The sequence below is a fragment of the Drosophila mauritiana genome, chromosome 3L (genome assembly GCF_004382145.1).
Source record: "Drosophila mauritiana strain mau12 chromosome 3L, ASM438214v1, whole genome shotgun sequence".
Classification (NCBI taxonomy): domain Eukaryota; kingdom Metazoa; phylum Arthropoda; class Insecta; order Diptera; family Drosophilidae; genus Drosophila; species Drosophila mauritiana.
Window position 1 is genome coordinate 18,989,322 of NC_046669.1, and position 17,655 is coordinate 19,006,976.

Sequence of the window (17,655 nt, forward strand, 5' to 3'; positions counted from 1 at the left end):
GATCCTGCAAAACTATCCTAAGTAGTATTTAACTATTAGGGACTTTGTTCATTATTATTCATCTTCATTATTTTACCTTGAAGAAGGTTCTACCATAAGTTCTATTTCACTTCAATCTCTTAGCTGCTATGATCCCTTGCATTGTCTAAACTGCAGTTAAGCTGTCTTCCTTCAGTCCTCCTCAGTATCCGTAATCTGCTCGTCATCCTGGTCCAGACTTGGCAGGTTTCCCTCTTCGTCGCCGAACATAAGCCTCTCCATGAGCTCCATTTGGGTGTGGAGAATGGCGGCCAGAGTGAAGGTTCGCTCGATCCGCTCCCTATATTTCATCTGCTCCAGATCCTTGTTTATCGGCATGACATAGATTGTCTCGGAATAAATTGAACTTATCTTCGTCTTTCGACGCTTAAGCTCGATACTATTCAGTTCTCGTTGGATGTTCTGTGCAACTGTGCGATTCTTTCGCTGATATCCCCTTTGGCAGTGGAACACTTTTACGATGTAGTTAATGAAGAAGGCATATTCAACGCGCAGGAATTGCCAGAATGTTATGCGCTGCCTCACTTTCTTATCCCTATCCGCCTTGACACTGGCCATCTGATCCCTCATCATGGAAACGATCAAGTTGATCAGCATGTACTTGACCACGAATCCCATTATGGTATACAATACGATGCCCAGCCACTCTCCGCCGTAGAAGATGTCCGGTGGGTACACTAAATTCGTATAGCCAAAAGCAAAGCAGGTGACCGTAACAATGCCCTTGGGGAAGTCCCTGAAGTTGCTGGTATAGTTGCCATTGATGGTGACCGTCGCAATGCCAATTGCAATGATGAAAATTACGGTTATTACGAAGGTGCAGAGCAACGCGTCCCACGCCATAGCGATTGTCTTGGTGAACAGTTGGAAGGTGGCAGAAAACTGCATCACCTTCCACAAACGCATAGTGACCAGGGCCACGGTCAATCCCGTGACCACATCCTCAAGGTAGGAGAGCTGGGCGGGCTCCCGAAAGTCCAGAAAGTCCACCACAACGGCGATTTCAACTTTCTTGATCATCTTTTGAACCATGTTATCCCGCACCGCCATGATCATCCCCACAATGACGCTGAGTGCCACGATCATTGCATCCACCAGGACCCACAGGGTCTTCAGCTGTCGAGGATCGTACCAGACCTTCACGAAGAACGCCTTGGTGAACTGCAGCCACGTGACGACAAAGACAAACACCATTAGCATTCCGAACTTCGTAAACTCCCGCAGTTGCTCCACAAACGTGTGACTCTCGACCTTCATGTGCCCATCAGGATACTGGTAGGGAAACTTCTCCACCCACAAGGTGCACACGGTAAAGGTATTGGCATCCGCGTTATACAAGCTAAAGTCCATGAACAAAGCTGTCGTATTGGCATCCAGCCAGTTTTTGTTCATCAAGTAATCAATAATTTGCAGGCTTTTGTAGCGGGTGTCCGAGAGCAGTACCTTGTAGCCCTTCGATTCCGGATAGTTGAACATGTGCCCCACGTGGTTGATGCCCATAAGTAGGTTGTCCCGAGCCACAGACACACTGGGCAGCCAGGGTGTGTAGATGGGCCAGTACTTGTCCGTATAGGGAACCCTTTCGTAGGGCAGTGTCCAGCTCTCCCCAAAGTCCCGCTCGGTGAACACGGGAAGCGATAGACCCAATCGGTTGCTCTCCGTCCTCAGCTGCCTCAACCTCACCACGCCCAGTAGTCTAGTGCCCTCCGCATGGATCCAAGGGGCTCCGCCACTGGTGTTCTTGCCATCTGTAAAGGCCAGCACCAACGAGGTCACCACAAAAAAATATATATCCGGCACATCCGCCACATGGAATAGTCCGAACGCATCCCCACGATTATACTGGAACAGTATCTCAGTGGCCTCTGTGTTGAAGTACAGCAACTCATCGAAGAAAGCTAAGGCCATGAAGAAGTAAACCAGGAAAAGCTTGCCTGTGAGCCAGAGTTCCTCGGTAATCAGGCGATACTTCAGGTTCACCCTCTCGTTCCGATGCCTCTCCGTGATCATCAGCTCACTCCGCAGCGTCCGGAGTCGCAGTCGGAGATTATCCATGAACGTGTCCACATTGGCATTCTCGTTGGGAGTCTCCGGGGCTTGGTGGGCCGGCCAGAAGGCGGCATCCAGCGACAAAATTGTGAACTTGATGGGCGTAAAAATCAGGATCTGAAGTAAAGTAACGGCCAGGAAAGCAACCAGGATCATGTTGAATTTGCCATACTCGTGACGGAATCCCGAGAACATCCAGATGCAGGCCACACAGATCGCTATGATTATCAGGGTCAGGTAGAAGATAATGTTACTGAACTTCTTCGCCATTGCTGTTTATCAAGTTTTAGTTAAGCCTCTTTTACACAAATCGAATGAGTAAGATCTCCTTTGACAGTTTAAGATGGGGTTCTTTCGATTTGATTACAGTGCATGTCCCCACTATGTGACTTATTATCAATAATAAGTTATAATAGTTATAATTATAATAGTAACAGATTTAAGTTTACAATACTTTTTTGGAACTGGTTCGATACATTTTGTTATCTTTTTGCAACATACTTTAAGTCCAAACTTCAAATTTCGAAAGTAGTAATAGTTTTGGTGGTTTGGATTCTTCATATGGAAAAAATGAGATATAATGGAAGTCTTTTTCTAGAATTCTAGAAACGTAGACGATACTAGAGTATTTCGGTAATCATTTAGCGAAACACCAATATTTCCTGAATCACTACATTACTTTTGAAACTGGCAGTTAATTTAGATTCAACAGATTAGGACTGTGATTAAGAAAAGTATCAGTTGTTCGATGTCCTTAGAGTGTATTCTCGGAATTATTGTTTATCAATGCTGGGCAATTTTCTAGCAATCATTTTCGTGTACGTTCAGAGCCAATTTTTCATTGAAATAAATATTCATTTGAAACGTGTTAAAAGAGAATATACAATTGAATATCGTTTTATTATTTCTCCATTTATTATCGTTGTCTCCGAGGTGATCACAGCTTAGTAATTTAGATAAGGAGCGATGCAGACGCTGCGGCGTAGCTTAGTGCTGCGGAGTAAGCCAAAGGCGAGGAGTAGGTCACGGAGCAGCCATAGGAGCGGCCGCGTACTTGGCCACAAGTGGATCAGCCACGGGAGCAATCACAAGAGCAAGAGCGATGCCATTGTAGTTCCGAACAGTAACTTGACTACTGGCAGCGGTGACACCTGGAGCGAGAGCGGCTACCACGACAGCGGGACCAGAGTGAGTCAGAGGAGGAGAGTAAGCCACGTCAACAGTGTAGGCCAAAGGCGCACCAAGGAGTCCAGGCTTGGCAGGGATGCAGGCCACGATAGCCAAGGCAAGGACGGCCTGTGAATAAAATACAATTAGTAAATAGGACAGAAAGCTAAGATTCCAAACTTACGGATCTTAACATTTTGATTATGGATCTGGTGCTTTCGGTTCGGAAACTTGATCTTGTCACGGCACAACACATTCCATACCACTCTTTATACGCCGCATCGGGACTGCGTCTGTAACCTCAGGCAGTCGAATTCAGTGGCCACCAAGAGTTATTCCACCTTCTGCAGTCAGCAGTGCGAAATCACATAAACTACGGCAAAGTGCAAATGGTAAATGGTAACGGGAGACTGTCAACGCAATTAAATGAGCGCACATTCGGGTATAAATATGCTCCACGAAGAGTAGTGGGATATCAAATCCTTCCGAAGAAGCAAGACAACAAAATATTTCAACAAAGACACTAGAATAACAAGATCCGTAACGGCCATACATTGGTTTGGCACTATGCAGTTTCCCGAATTCCGAGTCTATTAAGCTATACAAATTCATAAAATAAATAAAAATATGAGAACTGTTTATTGCAAAAGTAATATCTTGAGGAACAAAGTGCGGACACACGCAATCAACAATCATTGCCTTATTAATTTTTCACACGTCGCAAGCTAAATACTCTAATGACAAATATTCTAATATAAAGTAATTTTTGAAATTTATTTTGGTATATTTTGTACATAAGAACGTTAGGGCAATGCAAAACAAGAATTTTCCACAGGGTGCCAATTAATCAAAAATAATATAGTATAATAATATAATATATATATAATAAAATAATATAGATTTAAAGTCTAAGAACTTCTATGGTAAAGGGCATATTTTGTCAAATTTACAATGCGTGAGTACACGTGTGCACGCATAGAGTTGTCTGCTGTCAATTGCTGTAGAGCTCTCCGCTCTCTCGCTCTTGAACAAAAACTCGAGAGAGCCTGGAGCACCCTCTAGAGCCACGCCGAAAAAATCGTGTGCCAAAACATCGTATGGCGTTACGCATCTTGTTATTCTAGTGTCTTTGATTTCACCATGTTCAAATACGTACGTTTTTTAGAAAGGACCCCCAGACGCCTGCTCTGAGACCGCCACCAGTAGCCAGATTATCGTTAGGAACAACAATGGCATCGATGCTGCTTCTGAGATTGCTCCCGTTGCTGCTCTACTGGTGGCCACGTACGCTGCTACTCCTTTGGCTGCTACATTGGCCTAATCCTCGCGTTTGGCCAACTCCGCACCACTCAACTACGCGTTTGCTCCTGCGCAGATCCTCTTCTAAATTATCAACACGTGATTACCTACAACGATATAAATGTACAAATGTATGTCAAAAATGATGGTGGTGGCAGTGTGATAGGAAACTATCGATAGGATCAGGAGGTCTGATGGCAGGAATGATCGAAAATAAGTTGCTGAGTTGAAATCGAAATGAATGGTAATACAACGAGAGTTGTGGAAAGGCGGATAAGTCATTGAAAGTAGAAGTAGTCGGGTTGTCTTTTCTCTTAAACTTTGTTACATTAAATAATAAAAATAAACATTAACCAATATTTAAAAATTTTTTACATGTATTAAACATGATATATTCGTTCTTAAAATGAATGTGTTTATAGGATACTCTCACTGATGATTAGGCTTTCCTGGGCTTTCTCTCATGTTTTATGCTTATTCAAACAGCCAAACGACTACTAAGCTTAAATATCTTTTATCTCGACTATCTTTCATTCCCCTTTGAACTAAGATGTTGTGAGATTCATTGGCAATATAAAATATGATATATATATTATTATACAAGTTACTCTTAAAGTAAATGGGTACACTAGATTTTTTGAAAAGTATGTTACAGGCAGAAGGAAGCATTTCCGACTATAAAAAGTATATATATATTCCTGGTCACAATCAATAACCGAGTCGATATAGCCACACTTTTGAAAAATGTGTTGATATATTTTCTTATGTTTATTGGTCTTGTAAATTTCTATCGATTTGCAAGAACAGAATTTTGCCACTCTAATGCCGAAAAACCGCCCAGATTTTTAACTTTATTTTGATATTATTTTCAAAATTTTTTTAACCTCGTAACGTTTTTGAATAATTGTTGGATATATTTTTATAATTTTATTAGTCGTGTAAATTTCTTTTGACTTGCCAAAAAACGTTTGGCCGACGCCCACTCTAACGCCCTGAAGCCGGTCACGCCCACACTTTGGAAAAATTTTATATTTTTTTTCATTTTATTCCCCAATATCTATATCCCAGAAAAATTATGAAATTTCGCTTTCGCATTCACACTAGTTGAGTAGTAGTGGTAGCTGATAGTCGGGGAACTCGACTATAGCATTGTCTCTTGTTTATTTTTTTCGGTATGTACACTTTAAGAACTTCTTCGATGCCCTCATCTTGCTTTTGGTTTTCCGCCGTTGGCCGAAACTCCATTAAATATTCAGCCCTCTAATCCCGCATCCGGTATTCCCAGCAGTCCTAACTCGCTTAAATTTCACTTGCCTGCTGGTAGTTAGTTAACCTTGCATTTCTTTGTCCTTGTCGGTTGCAAGCCGTGTACAAATTATTGTGCTATCAGTGGCACTTCAATGGGCTCCCAGCAGTTGCCACTAGGGCAGCCGACGAGTGCAGCAGATGCACCACCACCTACCGCCCACCAAGATGTGACCCCCAAGCCCCTGGAAGCCACTGGGCTCTCAGTACTGGTGCTAGCAATAAAATTCCTAAACCGTTTTTGACAAATGAAACGTGCAACAAACAAGACGCCCAGGCGGCTGCAGGCGGAAAAGTACGTAAGAAGGGGGTGAAGTACCAACCAGCCAGCCTGCAGCATCCAGGATACAGGTCCTGGGACTCAGGACGCAGGACCGAGAATCTGCGAATGAGCCGAGCTCCAGTGCCAACAAAGATTTATGCATTTTACAGGGCAGACTACACTTTATGCGAAACTAAACGGCAAACAGTTTGAGTGAGGAAAGCTTTCACTCTCCATGCAGAGAAAGAAAAATTGTCAAAGTCATCAAACCTAAAGATTTAATGCTGAAAAAAAAAACTTTTGAATGGAAACAAAGGTCTTCGGTATTATCTATGCTGAAGTAAATTTGATTATGTCAGACCCCATTTGAAGCTTGTATAATATCACGTTTGAATCATTTGCAAATCACTTTCTGAAGTACTAAGTAAGGTACTAAATAATTTTGCAATTTAATAATTATTTTATTACTTCGAGTTCCAGAGTCAATTTATCTCTGTGCACCATCTGTGCATTCCTTGGGGAAGCGGAAATGAAGCATCACATGCCCCGTGCCCCCTTCGGATCCGGGGTTTCATGGGAGGAAGTCCATTGTGCCTTTTAATAGACTGAACTACACGGCATCCGACTCTGAGCGCCGGCATCCTGCCACTTTGTTTGCCGGCAAACATTTGTGCAGCTTATTAATATGCATGCCACCCGGCTCTTCTCCCCCGGCTCCTCATCGGGATTAAGTGTAGGATCAGGTGTGCCCGCCCATTCAGGGCGCCACCTTCATAGCCCAGCTCCCCCCCACCAATCGAAGCATTTTATCTCCTAGGCCAAGCAGAAAAGTTTTAGCTGTTCTCGGTCCGTATCGAAAAGTCGTTAGTAAGCTGACCGCAGAAAGATGCGAGGCAGAAGTGCAGCGGCTCAGTGGAAACTTCTGGCCCAACTGGCCGCTCCTATTTCTTGTGTCTCAGTGGCAGTCGGGCAAAAAATGGCCAACTTCCCTAAGACTTGCACTTAGCCCGCACAAAAGTTTGCTCGCCATTCCGAACTTTTCTGACTGAGCCGGAGATGAAACTGAAGCTGAGGCTGAAACTGAAACTGAAGCTTCAGTGTGCTGTAAGTAGATTTGTGGACATTGGCATATGTCTCGTTCCCGTGGCTACTGGAGTGAAGGAAGTGCGGGTCTACTGCCACAAGGTACTGCATAATAGGGTTAATAGTTATGCTAAACACTTCCTATCTAAATGCCTACGTTAATTAACCATTGAATTAATTATTACGCTTCAGGATAGTCAAATTAGGTGGCTTTGCTATTAGCTAGGAACATATATTAGATTGCATATTATAAAGTTAGCCCCTTCTCACTGACAGTCAGCTTTCTAATGGCGGCCACCCAGTCGAAATCGGTGCCCACATGGCGTTTGCTTAATTCCCGGAACTCCCCTTAGCTCTGCCCACCATTAATCATCGAAATGTAACACGCTTAGCACATGCACTTATAGATTTGTCAGACGCCCACCCACACACACTCACCACTTGCCCCTCTCCGCAAAATCAAATTAAGATAAACCCAGAAAGACCGCTTTAGTCGATTGTCGCGACTATTAGATACCCGTTACTCAGATAGTACAGCATTAGATAGATGAAGATATAAGAGCAGTTAAGTGAAGAATTTCAATGCTTTTGCATTCCAATGAGCTTAGTCCGATTTGAACGCACTCCGAACGGCCCAAAGGAGACCCCGTACTCGGGGTGACCCCACACACACCCGACAAAGAGACGGTTCTACTGATCCTGATAAAGAAAATGCGTACCTTATAGGAAACACATCCTTTTACGTGTAACATACTTAGCAGCAAATCTAGTATACACTTCTACACTACGGGTAACGGGTATAATTAAAAGGAGCAACAAACACACGACGAGCTGAATGCAATTGGGAATGCCCGACTTGCTACATGGGGGATTCGTTTATTTTTTGGCAAACACACAACATATGCGTCCCGTTGACAAATAAAGTTTACAAATATGCACACACCAGCACACGCGGAGCAGGAAAAACTGACACACACACAGGCGCAGAGGAGAAGCTGGGAAAACTGGAAGAGCGATGGCAACGCACACGAGTAAACAATGGCGAACTGGCGAACGAGCAGATGGTTAGGGCCGGGCCAGAATGAAATGGGCGAGGTGGAAAACACTCCCCAATGAAATAGTTTATGGTAAACCGCAATGCGAAAAATGTCACCTCCCAGCAAAAATGAGCGGGCAGCGGGGAAATGTGGAGCTGTAGGGCTGTGGAAATGTGGAGCTGTGGAGATGGCAGCAGGAACTGAAACAGAAATGGAACCCAAGATGGAGTGGCGCGGCGCATCCAACTGGCTAAACAAGTGCGGAAGTTGTTTGCGTTTGCCGCTGGCAAAGGCCAAGCGGAAGCGGCCTATTGGGCAATGGCAGTGACGGCATTCGACTGTCGCCACAAGGCGGAAATGAGCCAACTTGGCTGCCACATGGGGCGCAAAAGACGCCGGCTGACAATATCCGAGTGCAAACGTCGAACGGCAAGTCGGAACTCCAATCAAATGAACTTAAAGAACTAGGCTTGCTGATAGTTGGAGAAGGCTCAATCCCTTCACATGAACTTTGACTTCATTCAAAAAAAGATTATGAAATTTTTAAAAATGTATGATATCGATATGTAAATTTGTAATCTGTATTTTTTATTGGTAAACCTATCTAGATTAAACAATGTGTAACCGTAAGCTAAAAATGTTCCTTTTAAAACTAAATAACCTGAATCTAAGTCTCACTAGCTGCCATTTCTGTCATTGATTTCCAGTCCTTACTTTATAATAATTTTCGAAAACGCTTAAGACCAACCGAATCCTTGAAAACATAAAAAAAATACTCTCATAAGAGTGACAGACAAATGTTAAACGCACTTTTATTCGGCCTATGCTAAACTATGGACCTAACTAATGTATTACTGCTGCTCGAGGACTTTGGACAGTCCCATTCCCTGAGAAGTGTAGCACCACAACGATTTTCTATATCCACCATATTGCGGTTCTTAAGGACCTCGGAGAGGTGGTTCTGTGAAGGCTTCGTTTCGAGACTCGCAACGCTTGTCATCCGCTTCCGTGGGAACAACGTCCTTGGCGAATTCGAGCACCTTGTCCAGGGGGCACTGGAATTCGCATCCTGGCAGGGTGAGCTTCTGAGCTTGGCCCTTGGGATCGTTGCGGAAGTAGATCTCCACCCAATAGTCGCCGGTCTCCTTGTTTTTGTGCAGCTCAAACATGATCATCGAGGAGTAGCGAGGCATCTGGCGTTCCCAGATCTTCAGGGCGGAAAGTACGTTCACCACCGTCGAGTCGTGACCAGCGTAGATGAAGAGCTTCCTGCCACTGGGTTTCAGGGTTCCGTTCTTCTTCTGCTGCATCTCATCGAGCATTTTCTTGAGGAAGGGTCCGCCCTTGATCTTCTGCATCTCGGGCGTGTACACGTTGTAGATGTAGCTCTGTTCGGCGAGGAACTGAAGCCTCTCCGGGAAGTATGCGTGCGTCCATTCTGGCAACTCCAGACCCCACTCCTGTTCGGCGAGCAGAGTCAAGTAGAGGGACTGCACGTCCTCAGGTTCCTTAAAGCTCAGACCCGTGTGCTCTTCCAGCTCTTTGAACATCTCCAGATACGGTTCGATTTCCGCTTTCACCTCGGGCAACTCGTAGACCTCGTTGAGGGCCTCAAAGTATCGCGGACATGGTTTCCGCACCAACAGAAGCTGAATAAGAGTTAATAAAAGTTAGTAGTAAATTCAAGAATTAAATATTTTCTACTAATAGCTTTTAGTATTTAAATTTTGAATGTTGGCGTTTTAACTTTCAATGAACTTACAATAAAATGTGCGGATTTAAAAACTATGTATTGAAAGCATAAATAAATATTACAAAAACTGCTGTGCTTAAATCAGCACATAGATTTACTTTATAAACCTACACTTTTTATTCAAGTATTATACATAGATAACCGAATATAGTGAGTAAAAAAACCACTAGGTATTTAATCATTGTCAAATAACCAATCGCGTTTTGACCCTCTGCGGAGCTGATTGTATTGATTAATCATCACAGTTATTAAGTATACGCACCGTATCCTCATTCAGTTCCTGGGAGAAGACAGGTATGGGCTGCCAATTAAACCGGCTATTCCACTCCATGTCGGTGCCTTTGGGCGGGAAGAAGGCGGCCAGAACGGTCTGCATGGTCATGTGGGTCCGCGGAACTCCCGTCGCCTGAGCATGGACCGACTGTCGGCGGGAAGGGAGGCGGAGACGGTGACGGAGAAAGCGGAGAAGCAGAACGCAAGGAGCCAGAAGCAGAAACAGAAACAGAACGAGAAGAGAAGAGAAGGAATTGAGTGATGAGCCAAGCGCGCTTGAGCTTTGCAATTTGTAAACGTCCGCACTATCAGGCAGCAACCCCATGGACGTGATGGGGGAACATGGTTGGGGTACACAGAGAGAAATCAGTTGCATACAAAGGATGATCTTTTTTTATAAACGATTGGCATGTCTTACTCGGAAGCTAAATTTTGTTAAAAAAAAATGTGGTTATTTTGTAAGTATTTTACATTATATATAAATTTATATATAATATAAATATATACATTTAATTGTAATGGATCCACATTATACCTATTGTTTTTGCACTCTTGATATAATTCTATCAAATAAAAACGAGCATCAAGACACGTTTTCAACTTGATTGCTGTTAAATAAATATTTTAGTTGCTATATTTAGAAATTTTAATTTGATTTCAAGCTCTCTTTAGATTGTGGTGAATGATTTCTATTCTCTCTTGCGCTCTGAAAATAACCTTCTTTTATAAACAATTATAAATTATAAACAATGCAAATCTGTCAAAAATTTCTCTCTGTGCAGGGGTGTAAGGGTTGCGCCTTTTCGGTTCGTTAGTGACTGCTTACTCACATCGGGACTGTAGTTGGGCGCCAGAAATTTGCCATAACGCTTACGCAGCCAAGTACCAATGTTGAACAGCTCGCGTTTGCCATTCTGCAGCGTTGATTTATTGCATGGCATGAGCGGATGGCACGTGAGACAACACCAGAGGACGCGGGAAGTGGGGATCCAAGATGCAGGGAGCCGGGGAGTCCGAGGGGTCCGAGACGGAGATGGAAAGAAGTGTTATAAAATAATAAATGCCTTGCATTTTTGCAATTGCATAAGCATATGCATGTGTATATGTTAATGCAGCCGCACCCTCCTCCTCTTCCCGCTTCCGGAAAAACATTTGCATTTCAATTTATTTAAATGCTTTGCCGGGGAATGGGATTCGGGTGCGGGAATGGGGATGCGGATGGGGATGACGAGGCAAAAGTTTGTGCTGCACAACTTTTTCTCCACTCACATTTGTTATTTGTCCCCAGCCAAAGGGATAGTAGGTCTCATTTACATAGGGATCCCTGGGATACGTATCCGCCGGCGTTCGTGGTCCATGTCGGAATACCTGAAGTTTGGCAATTACACTTTTTATTAGTAAACGAATTCACCACATGCTAATACCAACATATATATACTTATATTACATTATCAAGCGATCGACGAGCAGAACGACTTTAATTAGCTGACGGCTCTGAGAAACTTATCACGTGAATCCAAGACTCTGTAGTTCATGAGAACGCAGATTTCAGCGGAAGTATTTTCTGTTTGATTGCTCTAGCTCTCGTGTTGATAAGAAGGCGCCCCACTTGAAGGTCAGATCTCCGAGATCTGGATCGGACTATCTGTATAGCTACTATATGTATGTGGGTTTCCAGTTAATCAATGGCGGATGAGCGGAGCTCAAACAAAAATCAAAAGTGCGTCGCAGCTTTATTTTATAATATTTTACGACTGACTGCGGACTGGTTTTTGGCCAAAAAGTAATTTGGAAAGCCTGTTTTTTTGTTTGGTTTTGATTTGTTTTGATTGCTGTTTTGTAATTAATTTTTTTTGTGGGTCTTCGAAAGACGAATGAGTTAGCAGAGTTTATAATCATGTTAATTAAAGTGAGAGTTATTTTGGAAGAACTGATAATTTATGCGGTTTTTCTTGCTTTTATTCAAGTTTATTTAAAATAAATTCCTTGTTAATTAAGACGTATAATGACGAGGAGAATAAGCATTCCACAAGTAATTCGTTTTATATTTTAATACTTTTGTTATTTAAATTATATCTACTTCTATTTATTTTTAACCCCTATTATTCTAAGCCTCTGATCATTTTAATATAACTTAAAATAATTGGCAATCTAATTGGGCATCACAAATAATAAATTATTTATAATACAGCACAATTATTTATGAGGTTTTATAATTGGTTTCGCTAACAAACAAACCTACGAACCTACAAGCTATTAACTGAAAGATACATTTACGCTTGACTTCGTGCGATTGTTCTTCGCAGAGTGTATCTCACGGCTGTTATATGTACAAAGTATCTGAATGAATTCAGTCAGATAAATGGCTAAACAGCTGATAGCTGTATAGTAGATAGAAAAAGGGGTAAGCCACCGACTATTGTGTGATATCTTTATCGAACAAGTTCACTTTCCGTACAGATTATCACGATATATAAATAACCGGACTAAGTCTTATCTGTTGACAGAAGACTAAACTATACCATAGTACAATCGCTTACACACGACTATAAAAAAATGTGCCAGCGCCTGCACTTTCGCTTAACGCGATTATAAACAAATGCTTTATCAACAAAATGCTGGTTTTTACAGCCCACGTAAATGTCAATGCCAGAATTTCTCAATGCGGCAAACAAATTTTAAGAGTGACAACAATAATGTGTGTTATCAGCTGAAATTGTGTGGCAAAGATGATGCCGACGCCGAATTACTCAAAGTGGAATTAATTGGTGTGAAAAGGTTTACTACGATATATATTATAAGCACTATAAAAATATATTTGCCTTATGCTTGTTATTATCGTAGGCCTAACAAACTCTACCTCAAGTGTTAGATACCCTGTTAAATCTAGAGGGGCAGGGTAGCTAAAATCTACTCTACTGTTACTTATATTCCATTTAATAGTTAGTTCCTATAGCTGGCGATTATCGATCTCACTTACCACATGCAGCAGCTCGAGCGTGGATTTATCAGCGCCGGGATCGTAGAGCTTGGCCGTCGACTCGACCGCCGAGTGAGCGACGCACCAGATTATGACCGCCGATGCAATTAGTCCGCCCGTCATCGCGAGACAATGCCGTCGGGTGAAATGCGAACGCGGCATTTTGTTGGCCGGGCTTTATAGGCGTAGAATTGCCAGGGGATCGGATCTGCGATTCTCCGAGCCACCGAATCTCCGTATTTGAACTTTGGGCTGGTTCTGGTTTCGCCGGCTTCGGATTTGGTTGTTGGTAGTCGCGTTGGTCTCGAGACAGATCGAAGACTAACTCGTTGAGATCGCTCTTGGCTTTGACTTTTTGTTACTTTTTTCGTTTTTTCGACAGGTTTGCGGGTGGTGAACGGGTTTGGTGCCCCCACTAATTACTCTGGTTTCTCCGAGTGTAGGGCCAGCACTATCTTCTGTTTACCATGGACTAAATACTATGCGATACTAGGCATTGGGGCTTTGGCATTCGACTTTTCCGAGGGTCGCACGCGACTGTCTTTGTGTACTATCGTCGGCCAGACTGCGGGAAATATCATTGCAGAAGTCGAAATGGCATGAGTTTGGCTCTTTTATCGTTCCATTATCGCCGAAATGCTTTCGTCACCGTCGCTCTTGTTACTTCTATTATTCCATTTGCTACTTGCTATTGTATGTGGCCGGCGGTCTTTTGTACGAATATGTGTATATACATATGTTTGGTTTGACCGCGCTGAAAAACCAGACACCGACGCAACGCCGCAGCGATTGAGGCGTTTTAAAACGCGGTCGCGACTTTTAATTTATATGAACTTTGGGATTCGCTTCGTTTACTTATTTTTTGCTGCTTAGCGCCGCCGCCAACTCGAAATACCAACGAATTTGTCATCGAAACTGCGTGTGTAAATACTTTGGATATAAATCGATTAGCTTCTGGATCCGGCAATATGTTAATTTGGCATTATCCATTCTCGTTGCTTAATTGCCGGAATTATATATGGGCTTTGGTTGGGGCTTGGCTGAAACAAACTGATTTACGGCTTGGAAAACTGGAAGTTTTTGAAAAACAATGTCCATCTGGTATAATTACATACTGCCCTTTTGTTTGAGTTTTTTGTGCTTTTTTGTGAGTTACTTCCGATTCAAGTGAGTGGAGCTTCGAATGCCAACTGTTTGAATTTTAATGAGAGCGAATAAACTTTATATGATGGATGTGCGGACTTCACGGAGAGGGTAGATTAAGATGTTCGAGATAAATGTCTTAATTATCCAGAGAGGTATCATTACACTCATTACACTCATGCTGGTCATAAAGGCTCACTTAAATTAATTAAATAAAATCTTCAAATAACTCTCTGAGGTGTTTTCTTTCCAAAATATGCGGCTTGAAAATATTAATTCACATTAAATTGTAACATTTTTAAATTGTTTATATCGAGATACTTTAAATGGAAACCAAATGTGCAAATATTGTTAGAGTACACATTTGACTTAAGAACTTTTCTTAGAATATCCGTAGCCTAAAAGTATGCTCTGTCTAGAATACTTTACTTAAGTAATAAACAAAAAGTAAATATATTAAATTAATAAAGTAAAAACATTGCTTTACTTTAACGAGTATAAAAGATAATTTTATTATGATTTATCAAGAAAGAAAAACAATAAAACAGCGGAAGATTTTAAAATAACAGTCAAAACATTATATTGTTTGATAAATATTTATTTTATAGCCAAATGCTTAAATTATTAACTCTATGATCTGCCTCCTAACTTCGAGTGTCATTACAAAACTAGTTGCACTCACACTTCCAAAGTTAATTAGTTAATAATACATCCCAAACATGCCAATCATCCAAACACTGAAATTAAGTTACACGAAGCAGTTACGCAATTACATATATTCATTTAGTAAGTAACATTAATACTGCATACTGGATCATTAATCATGATTAATCAGCATTCTAGTGATAGCTTATCTTAGCGCCGCCTTGAGTTCCCTTCGCTTTGCACAATTCTGCATAGGGAGCATCGGGAATGATGTCCTTGGTGAGTTCCAATAACTTGCCAATGGGACACTGTTTCTCGCAGCCCGGAATCTGCAGCTGCTGCGGCTCCTTGTGGGGATCATTTTGGAAGTAGAGTTCCAGGAAATACTCCCCAGTTTGCGGGTTTTGATGCAGCTCAAAGGCAATCAGCGCCGAGAAGCGGGGCATCTGAGCCTCCCAAACATTCAAGGCGGATAGCACATTTGTGATGGTCCAATCGTGACCGCAGGAAAGGAACATCTTGCGATTAACAGGCTTCAATGCTCCGGAGATCCTGTCCTGCATTTGCTTCAACAGCAGCTCCACGAAGAAGCCTCCTTTCATTTTGCGCTGCTCGGTCGTATAGGCATCGTAGACATATGACTTTTCAGCCAAGGGTAGCATCTTCTCCGGAAAGTAGTCCTTGGTCCACGAGGGCAGCTGCAGACCGAAAGTCTGCTCGCAAAGCAAGGTGATGAACACATTGGTGACATCGTGGGCATGGGTAATATTGACTCCAGTGTGAGTGGTCAGTTCGCGTAGCAAATCTGAGTTCTCGGCATGCAGCTTTTTGACCTCGGGTAGGTCTATCACCTCCATAACAGTCTCATCGTATCGAGGGCAGGGTGCCTTCATTCTAATGTGCTGGGAATAAAATAGAAAATGTATAAATAATACAGCTCTAATTAAGTTGAAGCGCTGCTGCTCTTACCACGTCAGTTTCCTCTGGTTCCATCACAATGGGTATGGGCTGCCAGTTGAGCAGCTGGTTCCACTCCATGGGAGTGTTCTCCGGTGGAAAGAGTCCGGCGAGGACCATTTGCATAGACATCAAGGTGCGCGGTGACTCCGAAGATTGGGCACGGATCGCCTGAAATAGAAACACTCCGATTATATTCACAACTCAGTGGGATGGCTCATCTTATCGTACGTCGGGTTGATAATACGCCGGGAGGAAATCTTTATAGCGCTGCCGCAGTTGCTTGCCTATTTTATACAGCTCCACTTTAGCACCCTGTAAAATTAAAATCTCATCTTAGCTTCGATAATAGTCTTGTTTATGTTTGATAAGTACTAACATTGGTGAGCGCCCCCCATCCGAAGGGTTCGTAGGTTTCGTTTAAATACGGATCGTTGGGATAAGTGCTCACTGGAGTCCGAGGTCCATGACGAAAAAACTGTGGATAATAAAAATGAGATACATATTTATGACTGTACACAATCCCATTGATTATGATGGCCTGACGTACTTTTATGTATTAAGTACGTATTTCAGATGTTTTTAATTAATTAATGTATGACAAATATTCGGCAAGTAACTTCTGAGTACTTATATGGAAATATGAGAGTCGAGAATTCTGATCAAGTTTCAATATGTAAGAGTTAAAGTTAATTTACACAAGGATATGTATATTTAATTTGCACATTTTTAAAGATTTTCCGAAGTCAATTAAAATTTCACCAGATAATAAATCTCGACCCCCAGCTGATTTCAATAAATAAATATTTATGCATTAACTTGATCTTTATTTAACTCAACACATATTAAGCTCAAATTATGCAAATCAATATGGGAATATAAAATAATTAATCGATCGTAAAGCTTAAGTTTCATTAAACCGGTTTTAGGTCTTGTAACTGTATGCAATATTACGTATACGTCACGCAAGCAGCAAACTGGCTTAGGAACTGTGGCCAGTAGTTGGCTAAAAGAGAATTGTAGCGACTTCTCATTGGAAAACCCAGGTTAGCCGTGGTTTACTTAAGAGAACGCTTTATTCCAATTAAGTTCGCACCATTATAACACTTGTCACTACACGTTAATGGCTCTGATTAAAAGGTATGACACATTTGGATAATTTTATGGTCTGCTGACTTGCATAGTTGGAAAAATTTAACGAGCCCTAATTCGGCATGAGTTCATTTTTGGAAAAAGCCATATTTTGGGCCAATTATTTCGCTTTCCTTAACGTTCGCCACTCACTCACCACGTGAACCAACTTCAGGGTTGAGTTGCTGACACTGTCCTTCGGCTGGCTTATTTCCGCTGAGTTTTGGGACGAAGCATCCACAGGACCCTCCGTGACTTCCTGCGGCACTTCAATCTCCATGACGCCGCCGCGGGCGATCAGAACACAGCTCACGGCGAGCAGCAGACCGAGAAACTTTCGCATTTTCGCGAACTAAAATTAGCGGATCGTTAGGAATTAAGTGGACCGGCTTGCTTGCGGCTTGTGCGTCGAGTGAGTGCATCAATAGAAGCGCGGACCGCTTTTAAGTCTCGATTATGTGGTCGCCACACTCATAAACATACACACACACACACAGCCGCACATCTCACAGCGGCGAAGAGCGAGCTGCCC

The 17,655-nt window shown here is 42.4% G+C and overlaps 3 protein-coding genes and 1 pseudogene across 3 annotated transcripts; all 4 read right to left on the reverse strand.

Annotated features, from left to right (window-relative positions):
* Positions 1-135: 135 nt before the first annotated feature.
* Positions 136-2,372, reverse strand: LOC117139357 (polycystin-2). Its single transcript, XM_033301609.1, has one exon. The coding sequence runs from the start codon at positions 2,356-2,358 to the stop codon at positions 172-174; it is 2,187 nt and encodes a 728-aa protein (XP_033157500.1). The 5' UTR covers positions 2,359-2,372; the 3' UTR covers positions 136-171.
* Positions 2,373-2,963: 591 nt separating this feature from the next.
* LOC117139370 lies at positions 2,964-4,690 on the reverse strand (annotated as a pseudogene).
* A 4,338-nt stretch (positions 4,691-9,028) lies between these two features.
* Positions 9,029-14,407, reverse strand: LOC117139361 (venom acid phosphatase Acph-1). Its single transcript, XM_033301612.1, has 5 exons — positions 13,248-14,407; positions 11,537-11,635; positions 11,098-11,181; positions 10,257-10,415; positions 9,029-9,890 (listed from the first exon to the last, which is right to left on the reverse strand). Exons 1-5 carry the CDS (start codon positions 13,407-13,409, stop codon positions 9,180-9,182), a joined length of 1,215 nt encoding a protein of 404 aa, XP_033157503.1. The 5' UTR covers positions 13,410-14,407; the 3' UTR covers positions 9,029-9,179.
* Positions 14,408-15,002: 595 nt separating this feature from the next.
* On the reverse strand, positions 15,003-17,521 carry LOC117139360 (venom acid phosphatase Acph-1). The gene is made up of 5 exons (XM_033301611.1): positions 17,281-17,521; positions 16,372-16,470; positions 16,224-16,307; positions 16,005-16,163; positions 15,003-15,937 (listed from the first exon to the last, which is right to left on the reverse strand). The coding sequence occupies exons 1-5, from the start codon at positions 17,464-17,466 to the stop codon at positions 15,230-15,232; spliced, it is 1,236 nt and encodes a 411-aa protein (XP_033157502.1). The 5' UTR covers positions 17,467-17,521; the 3' UTR covers positions 15,003-15,229.
* Positions 17,522-17,655: the final 134 nt, after the last annotated feature.